The sequence below is a fragment of the Panthera leo genome, chromosome C1, assembly GCF_018350215.1.
Source record: "Panthera leo isolate Ple1 chromosome C1, P.leo_Ple1_pat1.1, whole genome shotgun sequence".
NCBI classification, from domain to species: Eukaryota; Metazoa; Chordata; class Mammalia; order Carnivora; family Felidae; genus Panthera; species Panthera leo.
In genome coordinates this window covers 40118250-40144344 of record NC_056686.1, presented here as the reverse complement: position 1 = coordinate 40144344, position 26095 = coordinate 40118250, and the positions used below count along the sequence as shown (strand labels likewise).

Below are 26095 nucleotides of genomic sequence, written 5' to 3'. Positions count from 1 at the left end.
CTAAGTATTTCTGTCAAAATAGCAGAAGAAAAAATTTTTGTTGAAAGCATATTATGTTAGAAAGATCATTTTAAGATTATTCAGTTTCCCTTTTCAAAGCTACTATGGGCGTTCCACCCCCCCACCCCCAGCCTGAAGATTCTCTTCTGATTACTCTTTTTATCATCTCCTTTCTCACAGTTTAGAGCTTAAAGTGAGAATTTTTTTTTAAGTGTGTTTTCCTGGCATCTCATGTTTAACAGTGTCAGGGGTTTGTGTCCCTGGAACGAAAACTGTTTCTCCAGAGCCTTTTTTCTCTCAGCTTCCAGTGAAAAGAGGGGCGAGGCGAGCCAGTCGCTTACCACAAAGCAATGCCACCACAAAGGAAAGATTAAGGGTTTAGAGAGAGGTCAATGTGGGTTTTTCTCTAACTAAACACTTTCCTAAAGTTTCCTTGTGGAAAAATAATGAAGTCATCTCAGAGTTTTTAAAGAATTTTTATTTCTTTTTCACCGTCTGCATTCGCTTGTCTTCTCAGCATGGATGTTTAATCTTCCTAGGCTTTGTGAATTGGCCCAAATGAATAAGTAGTGAGCTGTCTCTCTAGGAGCTAGAGGCTTATTCTAAGGGCCTAATCACTGAGTAAACACATCTTTGCCCTCCCTCTCACAACTGCGATATAATAGTCGAGATTCTAGCACAGTAACCTGGATATTGCAGGGACCAATGCTTTGAAATGCAGAGTGGTTGATCCTCCAAAACAGACAGTGCCTGATCTTCGCCTGCCTCTTTCTTCTTTTTTAAATTAAATATTGCCAAAGAGATGCTGTTTTATTGCTTGATATTGTGCATTAGTGCCCTGGATTTCCAAGTTTAGTTTCAGTCAACACTGTCGGCTGCACTTATAGGGAACTCTGCATGTTGGGTTTCTTAGTAGCCTCTTCGGCACATGTGTGTTTGGTTTGGAAGAGCATTTAAATTAAATCAGTGAGATAGCAATGTAAATCGCTAATCTCTTTCTCAAAGTCTAAATGTTCCATTGCAGCATTCTTGAGAGAAATGGGCGTTTTAAAGATTTAGCCATTGCCATTGTTTGGTTAGAAATATGCTGATTTAAAAGTGGACAGCTCTCTTGTTCCCAGTGTCTCATTAAATGTAGTTGCTGAGATACGATCAAGCAGAATTAGAGGTTGACATCCCTCTGTCTATTCAGCTAGAGAGCTCCTAAGAAGAGGAGTTCTGAATTTGTTAGTGCTGCCAGGTTCATGTTCCTTTTCCTAAAGCAAATTTCTAGATTCTTTTGCTGAAAGTGGTTTGGCATTGCTGCTGCCATTTGGTATCTTTTTTTGCCAGGGGTTTGATAATCAGCATTCAAGTTTCTTTCATCAAACATGCTGAGACCCATGCTAGCTGTAGGGATGCAAAGACTGAAAGAGACCCAGTCCTCACCCTTGAGAGACTTTGTCTAGAGGGGAAACTGGTAAACAATGATAATACTAATGGGAAGAGATAGAGGCCCAGAAAAGGAAGCTGTTAGCTCTGCCTGAGGGAATCAGGGAAGGTTTCATAGAGGCATTTGCTTTGAGCCTTAAAGGATGAGTAGGAATTTACCAGATAAGTATCTCTCCCAACTGTGAATCTGATTACAAACTTCCTAGAAACCAGCTACTGTTACCTGCAGACACCAACATGGATGAAGAAACCCAGAGTCTGTCTTGTTGACCATTTTATCACCACTGCTTCCTACTAGTCCTGACACAGTATTTCAACAAATGCTTGTTGAGTGAATGATTAAATGAGTTGACCCATGGAAACAGCTACTATTGGAGTAACTGAGCTACTTATACTCAGGAATTCTGTCCTTATTCCCATTACACATTGTCTCTGAGGCCCAGGAAGCACTGATGTATGAGCAGGGGCCAATCTGGCATCTTCATATTCTATGAGCACTCCAAGCCTTGACTACAGTGTGGTTGATTTTCCTGCTACTGCTGTAGTGCCAAAGAAAGAATACTAGGCTTAGAGTACCATCAATTTGGCTTCCAGTCCCAGATGTACTACTTACTTACTAGTTGTGGTAGAATTTAGGACAAGTCTTCTTTCTAAACCTCAGTTTTCTTATCTGCTAATAAACTTAAGAATACTATTTTACAGGTATATTCTGGGGATTAAAGTAGGTAAAGGGTGTGTAACTAATAGTGCCTCCTATTCATAGTAGATGCTTTTGGAACCTTAATCTATCTATGTACCTCTGGTTACCCTCATCTAGTACAAAATTTACCTTTGGAGGAAATATTTTAATAATTACATTATTATTATTATTATTATTATTATCATCATCATTTGGATTATTGAATAGGATAACTCCAAGCTTCAAATATCAATATCCTTTCATCAATATGAGCCTTACATTTCTCTGTAAATGTCCTATCCCACACAGCAAGTTTTTCTTTTTTATCATCACATCCTTATTTAATATGAAGGGAGAAGACCCTAAGCTTCCTTAAAATTTTCCTTTGCCAGAATTTCACAGATTGGTTTGCATATTGTGTTTACCATAATTTTTTTTTCCATATCATGGCAAGTGACTGTTTTTAAACTCAGCTCTTCTACAATGTAGCACCAAGAATTAGTCAATAACAATTTAGGCTCTTTAATCATCATCGCAGGGGGATGTTGTTAAAGCTGACATGTTGCAAATTATGTTGCTCAATTTCAGTTTTTAGTTTCAGTTATTTTATTAACTATCCATCTATGACAGAGGACGCTTTTAAGAGAACAAATGTCATTTCTATAGCAGGTTTTATCAAGCAAAGGGGAAAGAATAATTCACCATATGAGAAACCACAGCGGACATTTTCTGAAATATAGACTAGAGAGAATTCATGTGAACTACTTTCTACCATCTTTCCAGGGGCAATTAGATGTTACATGCTCTTACATAAAGACTTTAATATGAGAACACATTAAGGGCTTTGAAATTACTTGTGGAAGTAAAACATAACTTCATTTCAGACCTTTTCCCTTCAAGTAGAAGAGACTTCTCAGAGTTAAGATTAAAAACAAAAAAATACGTAAGAGACTTTGGGAATCAATCTTAATCCATATTTTTTCTCTGTACATAGTTGGATAGTTCAAAATTAATTTTCCTTTTATAAAGCATGTTTTAATATGAAGAATTGTAAATCCGTTTTATTTAAAGAAAATGCAATTCTATTGCATATTCTGCTACAGATAGGCTTGCACATGTTAACAGGGGTCTGTGACAGTCTATAAAACAATATAATCATCCTAGCCTCTTTAGAGTATAAGGAAGCAAAATTTATTCATATTAGTGAATGCTTTAGGAACTCTTAAGTGTCAGGTGCTCTTTTAGGTAGTAGCATTTAATTTTTGTCTTTGCTGTTTATATTGACAGATTATGCCTTTCCAAAATTCAAGAAATCTTATGTTAGTGAATATTTTAATTCATCTGTCTTTTCTCCTCTTTTCAGAGAAAGCTTCTTGCTATCTACCTCCACCATGATGAAAGTGTATTAACCAACGTGTTCTGCTCACAAATGCTTTGTGCTGAATCTATTGTCTCTTATCTGAGTCAAAACTTTATAACCTGGGCTTGGGATCTGACAAAGGACGCCAACAGAGCAAGGTAATACTGTTGTTACAAGTGGGGCTTCTATTTTTTAAAAAAGTTACTGTATTTGGTTTCTTATCATCATAAACATTTTCATCCTCAGCATTAAATCCTCTACCATTACATTTAATTAGATAAAAGGTATTTGTTGTAGCTAATGTATGCAGTTATTTACAATTGTGAAAATATACCTCAATTTATAAAAGGTTTTTAAATCCAAGAGCAACCTGAAAACTAAAACCAAAATACCAAATTGTTTTTCATCGTTTTGCAGTAAAACTGGTACAGTACATTTCCACCTACTGGATATTCTTAGGTTCTCATATGTTGTTGAATATTGAGAGAAAATCTATTTTTAATAATGTTGAGAAAAAGCAGAGCAAGTCTAACATAAAATCTTAGTAGTAAGTTCATTTTTTAATAATTCCAGTGAAGAAGGCAAGACATTCTGGGCTAGTCCATGGAGTTGGTAATAGCTTAACTCTAGCATATACTAATTGATGTAATCGCCTTATTGCACACATTCTTTTGCACACATCCATATTCTCAGTAGGAAAAAAATCCCTTTCCTAGCTGTCAGGATAAATTTACTTAATTTGTTAATCATAATATCTATAAATGATGAATAAGTCTTCATATTTTGCCTGTTTGAGTTTCCCATCTGAAATATATTTCATCATGTTTAATTACACATGTGGCCATAACAGTCAGTGATGCTACTTTGGGTGTGTTTAACACAATCATAATCACAGGGTATTGGTTTATGAACAGGGAGATTAAGTTCATTTCAAGGCAAGCCTACTGTAGTTACCTAATTTAAATGATTATAGAACAATTAGAAATCATCTGATTTGTTTTTTTATTATTTTATAGCTCACTGAATTTTTGCTCATCATTTAGACTTTGTTTTATGTAATCTAAACCTGAAAAGAAGAATGATTCTTCCCTGAAATGTGAAGCAAAAGAATGTTGAAGCAATTTCTTCATCTAATACTTCATTTCTTTAAGCAAATGGTTAGGAAATTTCACAGGATGACTTCGGTCTGCATTGGAAATGTTCCCTGTTATACATAAATAAAGAACCTTTAGCACCTGTATTTGTTTAAATTAAATCAGGTTATTATTCACACTCAGTTAAAGGTGATGAAAAGCAGTGCCAAAAACAGATAAAAATGCAGCATCGAAGGTCTTTCATGAGGCAAAATACATAGACTGGAGACTTGGCTAAATCTTTTGCCATTCACTGGCAGTAAGGAATCTCCTCCTTTCCTTTTATCCACAACTTGATGGAGAAGGAAACACTATTTCTAAACCATCTGTAATGGCTAAGTTCAGCAGGCTACCTGCTGTTATTTTGTTCTATCCTCCATTTAATTCCTTAGTTCCTTTTATTTTACAATGACAAAAAATTGCAGTGTAGTTTCTTTTGAAAAACAGTGTTTGAGGGTTTTTTTTTTATGACTGGCAATCAACAGCCATGTAATTGCTTTGTTATGTTTTACCAAAGAAGTCTGTTAAGTAGCACAACTTTGATACACTAGTAATAAGAGTTTGCAGGTTACAGAGACACCTGTGGTGACCAAAGCGACAGAAGCTGCTTATTAGAAAGAGCCAGTACAGCTGTGTCCTATTAACTCCTTATGACACTTTTTTTAAAACACAAAATAAAGGCCTTGTTTAAGGCTTTAGAGTTATTTCTCAATGAATTGCAGGACCAACTGTGAGGTATGATAAGATATTTCAATCTACATTTTTAAAAATATGGCATCTCATTATTATTATTACATTCATGAAAATGAAAAGAAGTGATATTAAAGACTGAAAATAGAAACATCTAGGAATTTGCTTTAGTAAATATTTATACAAACAAGAAACAGGGCCAATGGGACAAAAGAGAATTAACCATTTCTGGGATTTAAGTTACTCGGCATCCTTACTCAAAATTAAATTCTATCCATATTACAAATTAAAAAGTATTTTAAGTTAAGGTATTATATTTCTCTCTATAAAGCAACAGAATCATGTAGATGCTTTTCATGTACATCTCCACATTATTATTGTCAAGGCAAATGGAAAATACATATTTTACATACCCAGGACGAAATTTCATTGGAATGACATATTCCTAAAATGGAGTAAAAGTAGATTTCCCTTGATATATTGAACTGCAAAAATATTTTAATTAATTAGACTTATTTATTATCACAGGAAAAGATTAGCTTAGCAACAGTTTTCTTACCAGCCATCATCTAAATAAAATTGTCTAGTTGCATTTCCATCTCTATGATCTTACTTGTATTTTTAGTACCACATTTTGTCCAGAGGTGTTTGTCATAAACATTTATTGAATTATCCATTTGACACTATTAACACTGAATAACAAAACCTCAAAGTTTCACACTCAGTTCAGTAGAAGACCACTGAACTAATATTTATTGATCAGTGAGCTGTATTTCAAAAGTTGCTGTGCCATCATTTGCATATTACCAGAAAGCTAAAATATGACAGATTAATATGTGAAAATGTAGAAGAGATTTCTGCGCATCACAAACAAGATTGCTGTGATTTTCGTATGACAAATGTAAAAAGTGTGGAAATAAATTCCTGGTGGATGGCTTGTTTCATCCCATATCTGGCTTTCCTAGTTCAAACTGATCACACAAATTTTTTTAAATCCTGAGCCTATATGCTATTTAGTCTGGGTGACTCCTTAGTAGTTTTCTGGGACTGCCCCCTGACGTGATAGCTGGGGACATTGGTGCCTAAGATGGGGTTGGACTTGCCAAGCAAATTTACTTTTGCTTAAGAAATAATGGGGCGCCTGGGTGGCTCAGTCCGTTAAGCATCTGACCTTGGCTCAGGTCATGATCTCACAGTTTGTGAGTTCGAGCCCCATGTGGGGCTCTGTGCTGACAGCTCAAAGCCTGGAGCCTGCTTCAGATTCTGTTGCCCTCTTTCTCCCCTCCCCCCCCCCCATAAACAAACATTAAAAAGAAAAAGAAAAGAAATACTCTGCTAAGGGGCACCTGGCTGGCCTAGTCAGTAGAGCATGCGACTCTTGATCTCGGGGTTGTGAGATCAAGCCCCATGTTGGGTGTGGAGATTACTTAAAAAAAATTAAATCTTTAAAAAAAAAATAATGGAAGAAATACTCTGCTAAACCTACAGAAACATTAGTCAGTTTACTGTGAATCTCTCATGTGTAGAAGATAAGAGAAGAATACTGTACTAAGTGAATGATTTGGTAAAGTTACCAGAATATGAATGTCACTTGAGGTTATAAGTTAAATTTCTTAATTTCACTAACAAATTAGAGTAAAAAAGAAACAGATATCTATAGAATGTCACTATTATACACCCCTGTGATGTTGATGATTTGGATTTCCCACCTCCAAAATGATTCTAATAACTTTCTTTCTAAGTTGAATACTTAATTTGACCAACCTAAACCTGTATAAAATAGATTAGAATAATTTCTGGATTGATCTTGGAACGTTCCAAATATGAATTGAGACATCAGACTTTAGCAGTAGTGGTAATATAACTATCTTCTCCCTCACTAGATTGTGATCTCCCAGAAAGTCTTATTCATTTTATTTGTCTAATTAAACAAGGCACATTTATTTATTTATTTATTTATTTATTTATTTATTTATTGAGAGAGAGAGAGAGAGAGAGGGAGAGAGAGGGAGATAGAGAGCAAGCATGGGAAGGGGCAGAGAGAGGAAGACAGAGAATACCAAGCAGGCTGCACACTGTCAGTGCAAAGCCCAATGCGAGGCTCGAACTCCTGAAACAGTGAGGTCATGACCTGAGCTGAGACCAAGAGTCAGTCATTTAACCAAGCAACCCAGGTGCCCTGTAAACAAGGTACTTTAAATTTACAAAACTGTAGGAAAAAGAAATTCAGTAAGCATTTGGCCAATGAATGTATGCATCCATTTCCACCTAAGAATGTGCTTATAATTTCAGTATTATATATCTAAATGGAGGTTTCTTTCCTGGAAAACTCTGTACAGTCTTGGCTGTCATGTCTAGTTGCAATTCAGGGCCATTCTTTCTTAAAGCAGTAGGCAATAAGCCCTTGTTAGTCTTAAGAAGTCCTGGAGAGTATAATTTCCCAAGTATCCATCTGAACAATAATCCTGAAAGAAAGAGTAGGATATACCTGTAACTGAAAGAGCTGAAGAAACAGGTAACAGTAAATAAGGAGATCCTGCAGATCATTTCTGAAAGTAGCTAAAAAATATCTTAAGAAAGGTATATTTTCTTCATGTTTATTCATTGAGTAAACATTTACTGCATATTTAATAGGAACCAGGAATGGTACTTTGCACTGAGGATGAGAAGGTGAAAAAGATACAGTGTATAATGCTCAAAATTCCTACTCTTTAGTAGGAAGACAAACAGAGAGCTAATATGTAGTATGAAGTATGCCCACGGTGCTTTGGGAGTATAGATGAACTTCATAGAGAGGTACTCTACCTGAGTGGGCCAAGGAAGAACTTCAAAGAAATGACACATGGAAAAATGAAATTAGGATTTTACTCTTTTTATATTAGCAGCATTCCTAGTTTATTAGGTTGGAGATATCTGCTATTTTTATAAAGGAATATTAGTATTTTAAACCTCATAATTAAGTATCAGAAACGAAGAATCAGTGGTTTATATAATTGTGGAGGAGAGAAAAAATAGAAGGACCTGCCCAGCTAGTGTAATCATATATGGTCTGAACGAGATTAAGGTTTAAGGTCAACTAGCAGGGATGGACAGATCCCAAGAAGTTGTTTTATTAATGATTCACCCCAATATTGGCATATGCTTACAGGCAGACAGTGGGGCAGAGATCAGATACTCTTTTGGATGTGGAAACATGTAGAAAATCATCATGGATTTAACTACTACAATAAAATATATTTAAGGACAATATATTGTTAGTGAACAAATTCTTGTGCTGTAAAAGAATAATTTCTTAAAATTCAGGACAGTTATCACCTTTAGGAAGCCTTGCCATTGTCCATCCTCTCTTGCCTCTCAGTCTAAAATACACATTCTTTATGTTCCCATAATATCCATATACTAACCTGTAATGATGGAATTCATTAACATTGTATGGTTATTGTCTGTCTCCCTATTATGTTGTCACCCCCCACCAAGAGAGCTATATCTATAGTCTCAATGTGTTACACAGTGCCTTTGAAAAAGTCAGTGTTATATTGATAAATAATCTCTAATAGTCTTATTGAATAATAAATGGCAGTGGAAAGAGTATTGGAAATGCTGTTATACTACTCTAATTGTGTGATCTTCTGCCATAGCCATTAGTAGGTCTAATAAAGCAAAAACCTTCATTTTCCTTGCTGAATTAATTACAAATGTCCAGACCAGGTACCTTGTCTTCTGCTGGCCCTGTAGCACTTTAGAATATTGTTGTCTGTCTTCTGTGCACCAGGCACCCGCACACCCTCTGGAAAAAGACTTGAATTCCAGCCCAGATGAGTTCATCCTGTGGTTCCAGAGTTTCTTCCCCAGACTCACCAAGTCTGATAGCCCTGAAACAACTGGCCCCCTCAGATCGGGCTATTCGGGGATGGTACTCTGAGCCTTCTGCAATGGTGATGGCATTGATTAAAGTAAACATGTTCATAGGACCAGAGTGCTAAACTGGCTACACGATGAGGTATGCCAAGGAGTCAAGCAAATTCCATTTGGGCATCATTTGAATTAAATATAGATAGTAGTATATAAAGCACTAGCACAATAAGCATTAATTTGCTTCCCTCTATTAGAGTTATTTGGACATCTATTAGTTGCATGGGAACATTGGCACAGGAATGCCCTTGATGTTAAGCTATGAGTTTTTGGCTGTAGTTGCTTCAACAAGGAAAGTTACATAACCTATGTGGCACAGTAAACCACCAGTATTAACCAGTAGTAAATGGATTAATGGGTATCTCTTGTTCTGACCAGGAGGGCCCACAAGGCAAATGTCTCAGTCTATCTAGTATAAGTACTGGTTTAGATTATTTAATTCTAGAAAACTTGAATTTGACTAGGATAATGCCAACTGGGTAATCAGCCTGCTATGAGGTGTTTATATGTAAGTTCCTGAGGTGGAAATATTTAGCACATCAGTGTACATGCTATGAAGTGTTAAATCAGCCATTGTGCACTATTTCTAAGCGGTGTTCATAGTAGCTGCAAATAGTTACCTAGGAATTGCTGACAGTGCCTGAATTACACAGGTTGCATGAAATATATATACATAATGTTGCATTAAATTTTGCCTACACAGTTAGTACCAGTATTCACAGAATTCTGTTGCCTGTTAATATTAGCTTTTGAACTTAATGTCCTTGAGTGCAGTATTTCAGATCACTGGAAACTTCTGCTGCTATGCTGACAGGTACTTTTTAGCCTTAATATTCAAGTGATAGTTTTCCACATTACTTAATCTTTGGCAAGAGTTAATTGACTTAAAGCTCTTATTATCAGTAGGCTGTCTTCACCTGCACTTTCCATTTGAGCAATTAGCAATATTCACAGTGGCATACCCTTAATTCCAAATTACTCCATGCTTCATGCCTGGCTGAAGCCTAGATGACCATGTTACTCTAACCCTCCACCTCCATTTGATCCAGCAAATATTGCCCAGGTGTGAGGTCTGCATGGGAGACACAAGGAGTGTTAATTCCCAGCTGCTACCCTAGGAGGAGATATGGATTCTGCAGAAGTAGCTGATAAAACAGATGGACATGTTGTGGTCAGGGAACCAAGACTTCCAGAGAGCCTTCATGCCAGATTTCCATATAATTTTCCCCAAACTTCTTTATTTCCTTTGTGCTACGTTTTCCTTCCAGTACTTTTAAAGGAAATGTATTGCCATCCTAAACATCCCAGGTCAAGGGCTTAATTAATGCTTTAAAATAAAGGTTCCAAAACACCAGGAGAGTTTGTCATTTTCTCCCTGGTTTGTTTTGTGAAGAGGGAGGAGAGAAGGTGAGGAGGAACCCCTCCTGTTCCATGATTACATCCTACCCACTCATTTTCTCCTTTTCTCCTCTGCTTTTGATTTTTAGTGGCGGTCTTAACAGAATGTCAAGATCAATTTGCAGCATGGTTTAACTCAAGGTTTGCGTTCTGCCAGCAGCAATTGTCCCTGCAAACAATGCCGTGTGTTCTTGTAACTTCAGAAGCTTTTAGAAGGATCATGGCAAGGGCAGCATCTAATGACTTTATTAGTGTAGGGTTTCAAAATGGGCTCAGTAATTGTTCATATCTCTTTGTCAGCAAGTCATAATTACTGCTCAGCATTGTCCAAGGGTGCAGTTGTGAATAGTTTACTAATAGTACTGAAAGGAAGGAAAAGAGGGACAGGATAAAAGATGATGGCCTCTTATGATTGAGAACAAGCCAGTCTGTATATAGATGATGGCTAAACTGTTTATAATTCTTTACTCTTTTTAAAATAGAAGATTATCCTTTAAAAAATGTTCTTTTAGGTAATTTTAAATTACTGGTTTACAAGCCTTTTTACTGTGATTTGGATACTTCCTACACTACTACCTAGTACTGCAATCATAACTGCCTGCTGGTGCATGCATTATATCTGAATCAAGCTATATATTTTTCCCTTGATATTAATCTAATTAATGCTATTTAGAAAACAGGCATTTAACTCAGATACAGTTTTCTATGTGTTTTCACAGTCTATATGAAGACTGTTTTAGAAAAGAACAATCAAAGGTGAGAACTGTTGACAATACAGTCCAAGAGAACATTATATGTTTTTAGCAAATCTTATTTTTCTCATGCACTAGACCTTTCTTGTTACTCTGTTGGTGTTCTCCTTGGTCTTTCTGCTAAACCCTTTGTATTTTGAATATTCTAAGTCTTGATTTGTAAGAGTTACAGAATAAAAAGAATCATTATATCTTTTCAAGATACACAGAGTTTCAGCTAAATGCCAAGCTTTTGCCCTTCTGTGCTCTGTAGCCAGATTCTTTCCTGTTTTGTGACTTTCTAAATTTGTGTGCAGTTGTATGCAAATATTCCCTCCCAATAGCTAGTTACCTAGAATTTTAGAATATACAAATTCAGATAAATATGACTGCCAGAGGTACTTGCTCCAGTGTTTATATAAAATACAAAACATGAGTTATCTAATGAAACAAATTCTAAAAATTAGACATCTCCAAAATGAAATATCTTTTTTAAAGTAATATACCCCATCATGTCTTTTGCTTTTCTCCTTGCCTGAAATTGGAAAGATCTCAAGAGATTTATTTACTTTATGAACTGCTTTGTTAGTGTTAATAATTTTTATATTCATGGTTGTTTCTGAAGAACTTTTACTGATCATGTATCAACTATGCCACTTAAATCAGTAGCACAGTTCTCCTCTTCCATAAATACTGATAGTAAAACACTCAGAAAACTTATAAAGGGAATGTGTTCGTTCAGTCACCACCTATTGGAAACTGGTTCCTCTGACATTTTTCTAGTATTTGCCTCTCAATCTAGATAGATACTCAAAGAGGTTTTAGTGCCCAATTACCTTAGTGATCTCATCTGCTAAATATACCACCAAAAACTGTCAGTCTGGAATTGTAGAGTCAGGTGGAATCCTGTTTCCTAACGTATTTGGGTAATTCATTAGGAAGTAGATTTTGTGTCCTTTCCTCAAGCATGTTTGTGTCTTTGAACTTGACTGCATTACAGTAATAGAGAAAAGTGACAAAATATTTTTATATTATTAATGAATTAAAAGTTAACTGTAGGGATTTTTATAGTTTATCTGCTGTTGGCTGACTCAGTCTGTAGGCACAGCAACAATTGAAGATATGTATGTATCTTTCTGTATGTATGTATCTTTCTTTTCCTCAATGCATGATCAGCACCAAGAAAGTCCTCTTTAATATACCTTTCTACACATCTCAACTAAGGAAAGAATGAAGCAAGTTAACATGAACAATAAAGAAGCTTTGATTGCTATATCTCAATCTGAAAAATTATGTTGCGAACCCAGTATCAAATAAGGTATTGGAGGCTCTGAGTAGCTCCCAAATAAGTTACTCAGTACCACAGCAACAAAAATTTATTTGGTCATTATGAAAGCTATGTAAGTATTAACTTTTTATTAGTTCTTAAAGCAAAATCTATGCACATTTAAATATGTCAGTTGCTGTTCTTAAAAGACTATGATAAACTATTTTCCCACTGTTTATGCAGATATCATTCATAAAATGTAGAGCAGTTAGGAAGTTGGACTCAGTTGGTCTGGGAATATGAAGAACAAGGAAATATTAGGCAAATGGTATAACATTTCCAGATCTTTTTTTTTTTTTTTTCATCTATGAAAATTGGGGAAGAGGGTGCTGACAGCTGACCTACTCGACCTGAGACCTTTGACCTTTATCTCTAAAATTCTTTTTCTGATGACTTGGACACAACTATTTTCAATAGAAAAATGAGAAGTAAGCAAGATTTCATTTTCAAAATAAATGTTAGTAAAGTTTTTAAGTAGATTACTGCCCTTACCAGTTTGTGATAACTTAGAGTGACCTTAGTGGAGTGTAGCTAAGGATGCCACAATCATTTTCTGCCTCTTTCACCAATAAAGACAGCTTCTTTACCCTTAGAATTGTTCTCCAAGCTCATGCCATTTATGAGAGGGGCTTCTACTGAGAGTTTCAATAGCTAAGAATAAGACTATCGTTACTGCTTTAAAAAAAAACCAAAACACATAATAACTGCAACCATTAAAGCACCTACTATGTGCCATACTAATTGTAGATACAGATATAGATATAAATAGATGTATGAGTTTATTTAATCCTCACTGTGTATATATTAGGTCATTTGACTACAATTCTGCAAGGTAAATAGCCAAGGTCCAATGTCACATATGTGGAAATTATTTTTGGCTCAGAGAGGTTCTATAATTTACCCAAGGTCATGCAAATGGTTGTACCAGATATAAATTCCAAATCAACCTGTGCTTTTCTGCTTCATAATGTTTCTTGTCCCATGACCTTGTCAGGCTGGATTATTCAACAACAAAAATGTACTAAATAACTATGCAAAGCCTTATGAAGGTTGTAAGGGGAATATAAGACCTAGACCTTTTGCTCAAGGAACAAATAAACATGGGATTCACCAAATCTTAGAGTTGGAGATTAGAGGTGTTCTCAACATCTAATTTACAGCCATGCAGGTATGTTTCCCCATAATGTGCTTAACTGTTATTACTACAGTTGCTACCTGGATACTGCTAGGGACAGAGAAATTAAAGCTTCAGAAGGTAGTACATTTTTGAGCTACTCTAAAAGCTAGAAAAGGTGTTTGCTACAGTACTTCTTCATAGAGAGGGCTTCTAAAACTTTCTCCCTTTTGGTTCTAGTTTTGAATTAATAAGCCTAACTTGGGGATTAATAAGCCTGACTTTAGTTCTGCCTTACAGTCAGTTTAACCAGAGCTATCTTGTTTGCCCTAATTTTCTTGCCTTTTTTTTTTTTTACAAAGTATATTTATTTCCATTGCTTCTTATATGCTAGGGTGTCTAGATCCAGCCCATTCTAAAGGTGCCCCAAATCAAGCATAGTGCTCTAGAGCAGGTTTATCTCACGCTGTGCTCAGTTCTATTCTGGAATTATATTGTTGGCTCCTGTTGAACTGAGGTAGTCAACTAAATCCCCCTACCAGTTTTTCAAATATGGGGCTACCCTGATGGGCTGGGCCTGGGTTGTTATTATTTGTTTAAATAATTTTGGGGGTCTGGGTTGTCATTAAACTAGATCTTTGCCATTCTCTACTAATGCAGTTGACTGACAAGATCTTTTGAAGTTCAGATTCTGTTAACTCTCCCAAGAGTTATCATTCATAAATGATATTGTAACTCCTATCATTTCTATTGCTGTCATTCTTGATAATCCTTTCCATTCCTAGCTATACCTAACTCCAGAATTTTTTTTTCTTCTCCTTATTTACCACACTTAGACGGAGCCATCAAGAAAAGCTTTATCACCTCATATATTTTTATTTCAAGCACTGGCTCTGACCAACACTTCCTATCCCTGTCTTAACTTGCTCAAGTGCTAAAGTTTTTTATCTCATTTTGCCCTGCAATCTATTGAGCCCACCACTTTACTTCATCTGCCCTTTTGTGTCTCTAATCTTCATTTCCCTTTTTGTCCTATTTAGATATCAAGGCCCATCATTATGACTTCCTTGTAATATCTTAAATTCCCTTACCAGTGTCTCCATCCATTGCACTCAATTTGCTGAACCCAGCTATTCTCCTTCTTTATATCTGTGCCCTTGCACTTAAACACTGCTAGAGATAGTCACACTAATTTTTTTTCTAAACAAACATAAACTTCAAGCAAGTACACAATAATGCTGACCAAGCCTACTATGATTCTCTAGTTAGCTTTTGTTCCCTTGGTAAGATGTCTGTTTCATACTACTCCTCATTCATTAAACATCTCCTGTCCCTCTCTGCTCCCTTTCCCAGCTGCCCTCACAAGTGGACTGAGAAAACAGAAGTCATCAGATAGAAATGACTTTTAATTTTCTTTCTTCAGGTCTCACTGTAAATGTCTCCTCTTGAAAAAGACCTGTTGAACCTTTTTAGAGAAAGCTTCTTCACCATCATTCTTTTTCATAGTACTCTCTTAAAACTTTTCATAATAAGCCATTGCTTTTGTTTACTAAAATTTTGTTTTCTAATTCTTCCACTAGAATGTAAGATTCCTAAGGGCAAGAATTACATCAATCTTCTTCACTTGTGTTTCTTACTTGAATACTAATAATTACTTGTTGGATGATATAAAAATGCAGAACAGCATAATGGTTGAGTATAAATTAATTTAGATTTAATCACACTAGGATTGGAATTCTATCTGTGCCAGTAGGTCACTATAGGGACCTTGAGCAAGTTGCTTAACCCCTCTAAGTTGCAGTTTCTGTATTGAAAAATGGAGATTAAAAACCACATCCCTTAGAGTTGTTATTGGACTTAACTGGGATAATTGATTTTTGAAAAAGTCTGGCACAGAGTAAATGCTCAGTGCATTGTATCTGTAAGGTATATTTGGTTTATGTCAGACATTTATAAAAATGTTGACAGAACAAAACCAAGTGGTAAGCTATTTGAGACCACTTTCAGTTTGGTAACACTCTACAGGTTCGATTTCTCAGTGACAAGGAATTTATCCAACTTAGCCTGCATTTCTGAATCTTATCCTGAAGGATATTTCAAGATACCTCATCACTTCTTACTGAACTCCAGATACTCAAAGCTCATGGAATGCTCATGAGTTCTCAGCCTAGTAATTCAGCCTAGTTAGGCTTATTGTATTCTTAATAACCCATGTTGTCTCCTAGTCATCACTATTGTATTCTAAGTGTTCAGAAGCCATTTGTCTAAGTGACTTTTCTAGCTTTTGTAGAGGACTGAGATCCAGTTTACTGATCTGTACTTTTTGAAACTCATAGTATTAACTTGTTTTTAGAGATTCAGATGATAGTCATTTTTATCATCATTTATTCTAGCTTTTTACTGTCCCATTTATTCTACTATCGAGGCATTTCTTTATCCAGTAAAGTATCCATTAAACATTTATAAATACTTGGGTTGACTCAAGTTTTGTACATAAACACTGAATTTAGCTCTGTAATTCTGGCAGCTTAGGAGAAACAGAAAATGTTTCTCATTTATTCATCTATCCATCTAATATATATTTTTTGAGTTTCTAGTATGTGTCAGGTACTATGCCCTAGAGTTTACAGTTTATCATTTATAGATCTCATTGACTGATAAAAAAAATTTTAACAGCTCATCTCAAGATTTTCTGGCACTGAATTCAAGAGAGAATTTTTTTTGCATGATTATCTATTCAAGAGTCATTAAGAAATAAAGTAGACAGTTATTTTCTACTGTTTTGCATATGACAGATTTTAAATTAAAATAGATGTTTCTTATATCAACCTTCTGTAAAAGAAGAGGCCTTTGTATTAAATATTTTGTAGTAATGGTAATTTTTTTAGGGATCTTAGGTGATATGGTCCTTAAGTATTCCTTTTTGATGATCTAATTCATAACTGGTATAGAGCATAAAGGAAAAGCCTATAGAGTCAACCTGTCCATTCAGTGCTCTTTATCAAACAGCAACTGTCTCAAGTGAGCATTTGTCAAGTGCTTTACATGAAAGCTTTAATGAGCGACTAAGATGCTAATATACTGAACTGTTGCTTTTATCTTTTGAAGATTTTCCTCCTATGTATGAGATTTCTGCTGATGCTCTCCCACATTTTCTTATCCATTAGAATGGAGGTAGGTGGGGAGATGGATTAAATAGGTAATGGGGATTAAGGAGTGACTTGGTGGGGTGCCTGAGTGGCTCAGTTGGTTGAGCATCCAACTCTTGATGTCAGCTCAGCTATGATTCTAGGGTCGTGGGATTGAGCCCACATCAGGCTTCGCACTGAACGTGGAGCCTATTTGGGATTCATTCTCTCTCTCTCTCTCTCTCTCTCTCTCTCTCTCTCTCTCTCTCTTTTTCTCTCTCCCCCCATCTACCCTTCTCCCCCATTAGTACTCTCTCTTAAAATAAAATAAAATAAAATAAAATAAAATAAAATAAAATAAAGTAAAGTAAAATAAAGTAAAATGAAAATAAAAAGGAGTGCATTTGTGATGAGCAACAGGTGTTGTATGGAAGTGCTGAATCACTACATTGTACACCTGAAACTCATATTACACTGTATGTTAAATAACTGGAATTTAAATAAAAACTTTTTAAAAAGTCAAATATGTAAATAAATTACATATAAATGTCAGCATTCCAACAGAAGCCAACCAACTCTGAAATAAATGATGCTGAAAATTTTTAATATAATAATAAAATCACATCTCCAAATTTTGCAGATAGGAAAAAATCAGGGAACATGACAGTATGAAAGAATATATATCTTTACTTCAAATCTGTACCTTAGAATAGTACATGATCTTATGCTACAATGATAATGAGGTACACTGTAGAAGTTATGCAGCAGTATAATACAGTGCCAAGCATGGTGCTAATCGTAACACCTTGTTATGTGACTGATGTGAGTCTGATATTGCTGTTATAATTTATTTTAGGAAACATTTTGCCTTATCCTTAATGGGGGGCGGGGTGGATAAAGGAAAAACTAATTTTGACTCTGAAGCACATAAAAGGGAGAAAATAAAGTAATATTAATTAATCTGCTGACCAGTTCGAAAGGTATCATTATCTTCATTTTATATGTGAGAAAGCTAACTAACGCTCAGAACAATTAAGTTATCTAAAGAAACAACTAGTAAGTGACAAAATCAGGTTTATTTGACTCCTAAGCGTGTTCTTCCCTACAGTATTATGCTGCTTGCAATAATTCCTACTTTCTTTAATATGTTAATATTTGAGTATTTTACACCTCTTCTAAATCACATTTTCAGTCAGTGGGTGGTGACAGGATGAAATTATGTAAAAACTGCAGTATGCTAAAAATGATGAGGGAAGCTTAGAATCATGAACTTGTGGACCAATACCTGCTTATTTTGAGGGTCCAAATGACTTATGATGGTAGAAGCACATTGAAAGAGGCCTTGGAGACCATTATAATTCAACTGTCTTTTTTTTTAGTTTATTTATTTTTGAGAGAGAGGGAGAAACAGAGCATGAGCAGGGGAGGGGCAGAGAGAGAGGAAGACAGAATCCAAAGCAGGCTCCAGGCTCCGCGCTGTCAGCACAGAGCCTGATGCGGGACTTAAACTCACTAACTGTGAGATCATGACCTGAGCCCAAGTCAGAGGCTTAACCGACTGAACCACCCAGGCGCCCCCCAACTGTCTTAATTAAACTGATTTCAGAAGTAGTTGGAAGAGGAAAAGAAAAGTTGTATGGTCAACATTATCGTAGTGGAGATAAAGGTTACTGAAGCATAAATTGGCTTATTCATGCAACAAATATAATTAGTCAGTAGGTGCTAGGAATGCAGAGGTGAATAAGAGATGATTTCTCTCCTATTGGCTGTCCAAGAGTACCATTATGGAACACAAAGTTCTCCCTGACTTCTGGGCCCCCTTTCCCTTCTCTCATTCTCTCCAGTACTTAATCTGAACCACTAAAATTCAGGCCCCAGTTAGATGCCAGATTATGTTTCCTGTTTAGGGGCCTTGATTTATCAAAGCCAAAATATCCTTATTAAGGACACAAACCATGTCTTACCTTGTCATATGTTTAGTAGGTCCTTCTAAATATTGACTGATTGATAAAAGGCAGAACACAGAAGAAATATTTTTTTTGATTTAACATACATTTGCTCTCTTATATGGCCCCTGAAAATGAATCTTCTCTTTACATTTCTAGAGAAGGAATTTTTCCATTTTATAAGAAATTGGATTAGATATTCTCTGTTATTCCTCCCAACTAAGATTTGTATGAGGTACTTAAAATAACTGTTTATTTCTTACTAGTGGTGAGAATAAGACAGCCAATTATCTATTTATGATTATTGCCCATCCCAAAAAAATGTGTGAATAATGACTCTATAGTCATTAAACTGTCAGTGCCTCAATGCCTTTTCACTTGAGTGATTTATGGGTAACAATAAGGAGATAAATTAAGTTACTTGGTTTTGGGGTACCTGGGTGGCTCAGTCGGTTAAGAATCAGACTCTTGATTTCAGCTCAGGTCATGGTCTCACACTTCATGAGTTTGGGCCCTGCATCAGGCTCTGCACTGATAGCTCAGTGCTTGGGATTCTCTCTCGCCCCTTTCTCTATGCTTCCCCCCACCCCCCACTTGTAGTCACTCTCTCTCTCTCTCTCTAGCTCTCAAATAAATAAATAAACTTTTAAAAAAAGTTATTTCGTTTTTTTAAACTCTGACTCCTGGGGCACCTGGGTGGCTCAGTCGGTTAAGCAGCCAACTTTGGCTCAGGTCATGATTTTACAGTTCGTGGGTTTAAGCCCTGAGTCAGGTTCTATGCTGACAGCTTGGAACTTGGAGCCTGCAACCTGCTTCCGATTCTGTGTCTCCCTCTCTCTCTGTCCCTGCCCAGCTCACACACACTCTCTCTCTCTCTCTCTCTCAAAAATAGAATAAATTCTGACTCCTTATCTATTGAGACATTTAACAGTTTACTGTTACTAAGAAGTCTAATAAGCTTCAAAAAGACCAGGGATGTTTTTTAGATTAAATCTTCCCAAAATCTCACCTGTGTTTTTTTTTTTTTAATTTGCCTTTAGTTTGGCTGTGTTCTAACATGCGTATAGTATTGCATTTTCATGGAGAAACATTATACCATACTTTTACAAAACAATTGGTATAGGGACTCCTGGATGGCTCAGTTGGTTAAGTGTCAACTCCTGATTTCAGCTCAGGTCATGATCTCAATTTATGAAATCAAGCCCCATGTAGAGCTTCACACTGACAGCACAGAGCCTGCTTGGGATTCTCTCTCTCTCTCTCTCTCTCTCTGCCCTTCCCCCATGCTCTTTCTTGCTCTCTCTCTCAAAATAATTTTTAAAAAGTGACTGATACATATTACTAATATGGATCAGTAGTCATTAAATGATTCTATCCTTTTACCCTATGTTTTCACTTCACAGACTTTCACTTCACTTCATAGGAAATACTTCATGTTAAATTATCCCAGTATTATTCATAATAATAAAAACTAGAAAGAAAAATCTAGCTATAGGTGAACATTTGTGAATGTGACAATATATACATCTAATCAATGGAATATTATTCAAACACTTAAGTACCATGCCAGTTCATTACTATGGCGTAGAAGGCTTAAAAATGGTATTCACTCATATAGTGATTACCACAAAAAGGAAAAGGTATATTTGAACGAAACACTGATAAGAAGTAGACAAATGTTATTAGCATTGTGTTAAAAGTTTATGGAATTTATATTACATGTAATTTTTCTTTATTTTTGTAATGGACTTACTGTCTTTCAAATTTGATATTTATTTCATGATTAGCTAATATATTGACATTAAGCAAAACTCAAAAGGCATAAAAAGGTATGAAATGAAAAGTCTCATACTTACCCCTGTTAGTTACCCTCCCCAGAAGCACTGTTGTAAGTTTCTCATTTATCCATCCAGAGACTATTTTATATATAAACAACCCAAAGCTAATATGTACTTACTTTTCACCTGTTTTATACCATGGTGGAACTGGTAAACACCATTCAACATCTTGCTTTTTCCACTAACATTATATGTTTTTTTTTCAGTATATGAAGTTCATTGTCAAATTGGTTTCCATACAACACCCAGTGCTCATCCCAAAAGGTGCCCTCCTCAATACCCATCACCCACCCTCCCCTCCTTCCCACCCCCCATCAACCCTCAGTTTGTTCTCAGTTTTTAAGAGTCTCTTATGCTTTGGCTCTCTTCCACTCTAACCTCTTTTTTTTTTTTCCTTCCCCTCCCCCATGGGTTTCTGTTACGTTTCTCAGGATCCACATAAGAGTGAAACCATATGGTATCTGTCTTTCTCTGTAGGACTTATTTCACTCAGCATAACACTCTCCAGTTCCATCCACGTTGCTACAAAGGGCCATATTTCATTCTTTCTCATTGCCACGAAGTACTCCATTCTGTATATAAACCACAATTTCTTTATCCATTCATCAGTTGATGGACATTTAGGCTCTTTCCATCATTTGGCTATTGTTGAGAGTGCTGCTATAAACATGGGGTACAAGTGCCCCTATGCATCAGTACTCCTGTATCCCTTGGGTAAATTCCTAGCCGTGCTATTGCTGGGTCATAGGATAGGTCTATTTTTAATTTTTTGAGGAACCTCCACACTGTTTTCCAGAGTGGCTGCACCAGTTTGCATTCCCACCAACAGTGCAAGAGGGTTCCCGTTTCTCCACATCCTCTCCAGCATCTATAGTCTCCTGATTTGTTCATTTTAGCCACTCTGACTGGTGTGAGGTGGTATCTGAGTGTGGTTTTGATTTGTATTTCCCTGATGAGGAGTGATGTTGAGCATCTTTTCATGTGCCTGTTGGCCATCCAGATGTCTTCTTTAGAGAAGTGTCTATTCATGTTTTCTGCCCATTTCTTCACTGGGTTATTTGTTTTTCGGGTGTGGAGTTTGGTGAGCTCTTTATAGATTTTGGATACTAGCCCTTTGTCCGATATGTCATTTGCAGATATCTTTTCCCATTCCGTTGGTTGCCTTTTAGTTTGGTTGGTTGTTTCCTTTGCTGTGCAGAAGCTTTTTATCTTCATGAGGTCCCAATAGTTCATTTTTGCTTTTCATTCCCTTGCCTTTGGGGATGTGTCAAGTAAGAAATTGCTGCAGCTGAGGTCAGAGAGGTCTTTTCCTGCTTTCTCCTCTAGGGTTTTGATGGTTTCCTGTCTCACATTCAGGTCCTTTATCCATTTTGAGTTTATTTTTGTGAATGGTGTGAGAAAGTGGTCTAGTTTCATTCTTCTGCATGCTGCTGTCCAGTTCTCCCAGCACCATTTGTTAAAGAGACTGTCTTTTTTCCATCGGATATTCTTTCCTGCTTTGTCAAAGATTAGTTGGCCATCCTTTTGTGGGTCTAGTTCTGGGGTTTCTATTCTATTCCATTGGTCTATGTGTCTGTTTTTGTGCCAAAACCATGCTGTCTTGATGATGACAGCTTTGTAGTAGAGGCTAAAGTCTGGGATTGTGATGCCTCCTGCTTTGGTCTTCCTCAAAATTACTTTGGCTGTTTGGGACCTTTTGTGGTTCCATATGAATTTTAGGATTGCTTGTTCTAGTTTCGAGAAGAATGCTGGTGCAATTTTGATTGGGATTGCATTGAATGTGTAGATAGCTTTGGGTAGTATTGACATTTTGATAATATTTATTCTTCCAATCCATGAGCATGGAATTTTTTTCCATTTCTTTATATCTTCTTCAATTTCCTTCATAAGCTTTCTATAGTTTTCAGCATACAGATCTTGTACATCTTTGGTTAGATTTATTCCTAGGTATTTTATGCTTCTTGGTGCAATTGTGAATGGGATCAGTTTCTTTATTTATCTTTCTGTTGCTTCATTATTAGTGTATAAGAATGCAACTGATTTCTGTACATTGATTTTGTATCCTGCAACTTTGCAAAATTCATGTATCAGTTCTAGCAGACTTCTGGTAGAATCTATCGGATTTTCCATGTATAATATCATGTCATCTGCAAAAAGTGAAAGCTTAACTTCATCTTTGCCAATTTTGATGCCTTTGATTTCCTTTTGTTGTCTGATTGCTGATGCTAGAACTTCCAACACTATGTTAAACAACAGCGGTGAGAGTGGACATCCCTGTCGTGTTCCTGATCTCAGGGAAAAAGCTCTCAGTTTTCCCCATTGATCCTCCCCATCATTGAGGATGATGTTAGCTGTGGGCTTTTCATAAATGGCTTTTATGATCTTTAAGTATGTTCCTTCTATCCCGACTTTCTCAAGCGTTTTTATTAAGAAAGGTTGCTGAATTTTGTCAAAGGCCTTTTCTGCATCACTTGACAGGATCATATGGTTCTTATCTTTTCTTTTCTTAATGTGATGTGTCACATTGATTGATATGCGAATGTTGAACCAGCCCTGCAGCCCAGGAATGAATCCCACTTGATCATGGTGAATAATTCTTTTTATATGCTGTTGAATTCGATTTTCTAGTATTATTACTGAGAATTTTTGCATCCATATTCATCAGGGATATTGGCCTGTAGTTCTCTTTTTTTACTGGGTCTCTGTCTGGTTTAGGAATCAAAGTAATACTGGCTTCATAGAATGAGTCTGGAAGTTTTCCTTCCCTTTCTATTTTTTGGAATAGCTTGAGAAGGATAGGTATTATCTCTGCTTTAAATGTCTGGTAGAACTCCCCTAGGAAGCCATCTGGTCCTGGACTCTTATTTGTTGGGAGATTTTTGATGACTGATTCAATTTCTTCGCTGGTTATGGGTCTGTTCAAGCTTTCTATTTCCTCCTGTTTGAGTTTTGGAAGTGTGTGGGTGTTTAGGAATTTGTCCATTTCTTCCAGGTTGTCCAGTTTGTTGGCATATAATTTTTCATAGTATTCCCTGATAATTGCTTGTATCTCTGAGGGATTGGTTGTAATCATTCCATTTTCATTCATGATTTTATCTATTTGGGTCATCTCCCTTTTCTTTTTGAGAAACCTGCCTAGAGGTTTATCAATTTTGTTCATTTTTTCAAAAAACCAACTCTTGGTTTCGTTGATCTGCTCTACAGTTTTTTTAGATTCTATATTGTTTATTTTATTTCTCTTCTTCTGCTGGATTTAGGCTGTCTTTGCTGTTCTGCTTCTATTTCCTTTAGGTGTGCTGTTAGATTTTGTATTTGGGACTTTTCTTGTTTCTTGACATAGGCCTGGATTGCAATGTATTTTCCTCTGAGGACTGCCTTCGCTGCATCCCAAAGTGTTTGGATTGTTGTATTTTCATTTTCATTTGTTTCCATCTATTTTTTAATTTCTTCTCTAATTGCCTGGTTGACCCATTCATTCTTTAGTAGGGTGTTCTTTAACCTCCATGCTTTTGCAGGTTTTCCAGACTTTTTCCTGTGGTTGATTTCAAGCTTCATAGTATTGTTGTCTGAAAGTATGCATGGTATGATTTCAATTCTTGTGTACTTATGAAGCGCTGTTTTGTGACCCAATATGTGATCTATCTTGGAGAATGTTCCATGTGCACTCGAGAAGAAAGTATATTCTGTTGCTTTGGAATGCAGAGTTCTAAATATATCTGTCAAGTCCATCTGATCCAATGTATCATTCAGGGCCCTTGTTTCTTTATTGACCGTGTGTCTAGATGATCTATCCATTTCTGTAAGTGGAGTGTTAAAGTCCCCTGCAATGACCACATTCTTATCAATAAGGTTGCTTATGTTTGTGAGTAATTGTTTTATATATTTGGGAGCTCCCGTATTCGGCACATAAACATTTATAATTGTTAGCTCTTCCTGATGGATAGACCCTGTGATTATTATATAATGCCCTTCTTCATCTCTTGTTACAGCCTTTAATTTAAAGTCTAGTTTGTCTGATATAAGTATGGCTACTCCAGCTTTCTTTTGGCTTCCAGTAGCATGATAAATAGTTCTCCATCCCCTCACTCTCAATCTGAAGGTGTCCTCAGGTCTAAAATGAGTCTCTTGTAGACAGCAAATGATGGGTCTTGTTTTTTTATCCATTCTGATACCCTATGTCTTTTGGTTGGAGCATTTAGTCCATTTACATTCAGTGTTATTATAGAAAGATATGGGTTTAGAGTCATTGTGATGTCCGTAGGTTTCATGCTTGTAGCGATGTCTCTGGTACTTTATCTCACAGGATCCCCCTTAGGATCTCTTGTAGGGCTGGTTCAGTGGTGACGAATTCCTTCAGTTTTTGTTTGTTTGGGAAGACCTTTATCTCTCCTATTCTAAATGACAGACTTGCTGGATAAAGGATTCTCGGCTGCATATTTTTTTTTTCTGTTCATCACATTGAAGATCTCCTGCCATTCCTTTCTGGCCTGCCAAGTTTCAGTAGAGAGATCCGTCATGAGTCTTATTGGTCTCCCTTTATATGTTAGAGTACGTTTATCCCTAGCTGCTTTCAGAATTTTCTCTTTATCCTTGTATTTTGCCAGTTTCACTATGATATGTCGTGCAGAAGATCGATTCAAGTTACGTCTGAACGGAGTTCTCTGTGCCTCTTGGATTTCAATGCCTTTTTCATTCCCCAGTTCAGGGAAGTTCTCAGCTATAATTTCTTCAAGTACCCCTTCAGCACCTTTCCCTCTCTCTTCCTCCTCTGGAATACCAATTATGCATAGATTATTTCTCTTTAGTGCATCACTTAGTTCTCTAATTTTCCCCTCATACTCCTGGATTTTCTTATCTTTTTCTCAGCTTCTTCTTTTTCCGTAATTTTATCTTCTAGTTCACCTATTCTCTCTTCTGCCTCTTCAATCCGAGCCGTAGTTGTCTCCATTTTATTTTGCAGCTCGTTGATAGCATTTTTTAGCTCCTCCTGGCTGTTCCTTAGTCCCTTGATCTCTGTAGCAAGAGATTCTCTGCTGTCCTCTATACTGTTTTCAAGCCCAGCGATTAATTTTATGACTATTATTCTAAATTTACTTTCTGTTATATTGTTTAAATCATTTTTGATCAGTTCGTTAGCTGTTGTTATTTCCTGGACATATTTCTGAAGGGAATTCTTCCATTTCGTCATTTTGGATAGTCCCTGGAGTGGTGCAGGACTGCAGGGCACTTCCCCTGTGCTGTCTTGAATAACTTGCGTTGGTGGACGGGGCCGCAGTCAGACCTGATGTCTGCCCCCAGCCCACCGCTGGGGCCACAGTCAGACTGGTGTGTGCCTTCTCTTCCCCTCTCCTAGGGGCGGGATTCACTGTGGGGTGGCGTGGCCCGTCTGGGCTACTTGCACACTGCCA

At 36.5% G+C, this 26095-nt stretch overlaps 1 protein-coding gene across 4 annotated transcripts in view; it reads left to right on the top strand.

Moving 5' to 3' along the window:
- The window catches only part of FAF1 (Fas associated factor 1), a 514293-nt gene that overhangs the window by 367957 nt on the left and 120241 nt on the right, over positions 1-26095 (top strand). For all 4 annotated transcript variants that reach the window (XM_042951186.1, XM_042951190.1, XM_042951187.1 and 1 more), the window contains one exon: positions 3474-3628. In XM_042951186.1, coding sequence (XP_042807120.1) covers positions 3474-3628 — 155 coding nt within the window. The remainder of the gene's footprint in view (positions 1-3473; positions 3629-26095) is intronic.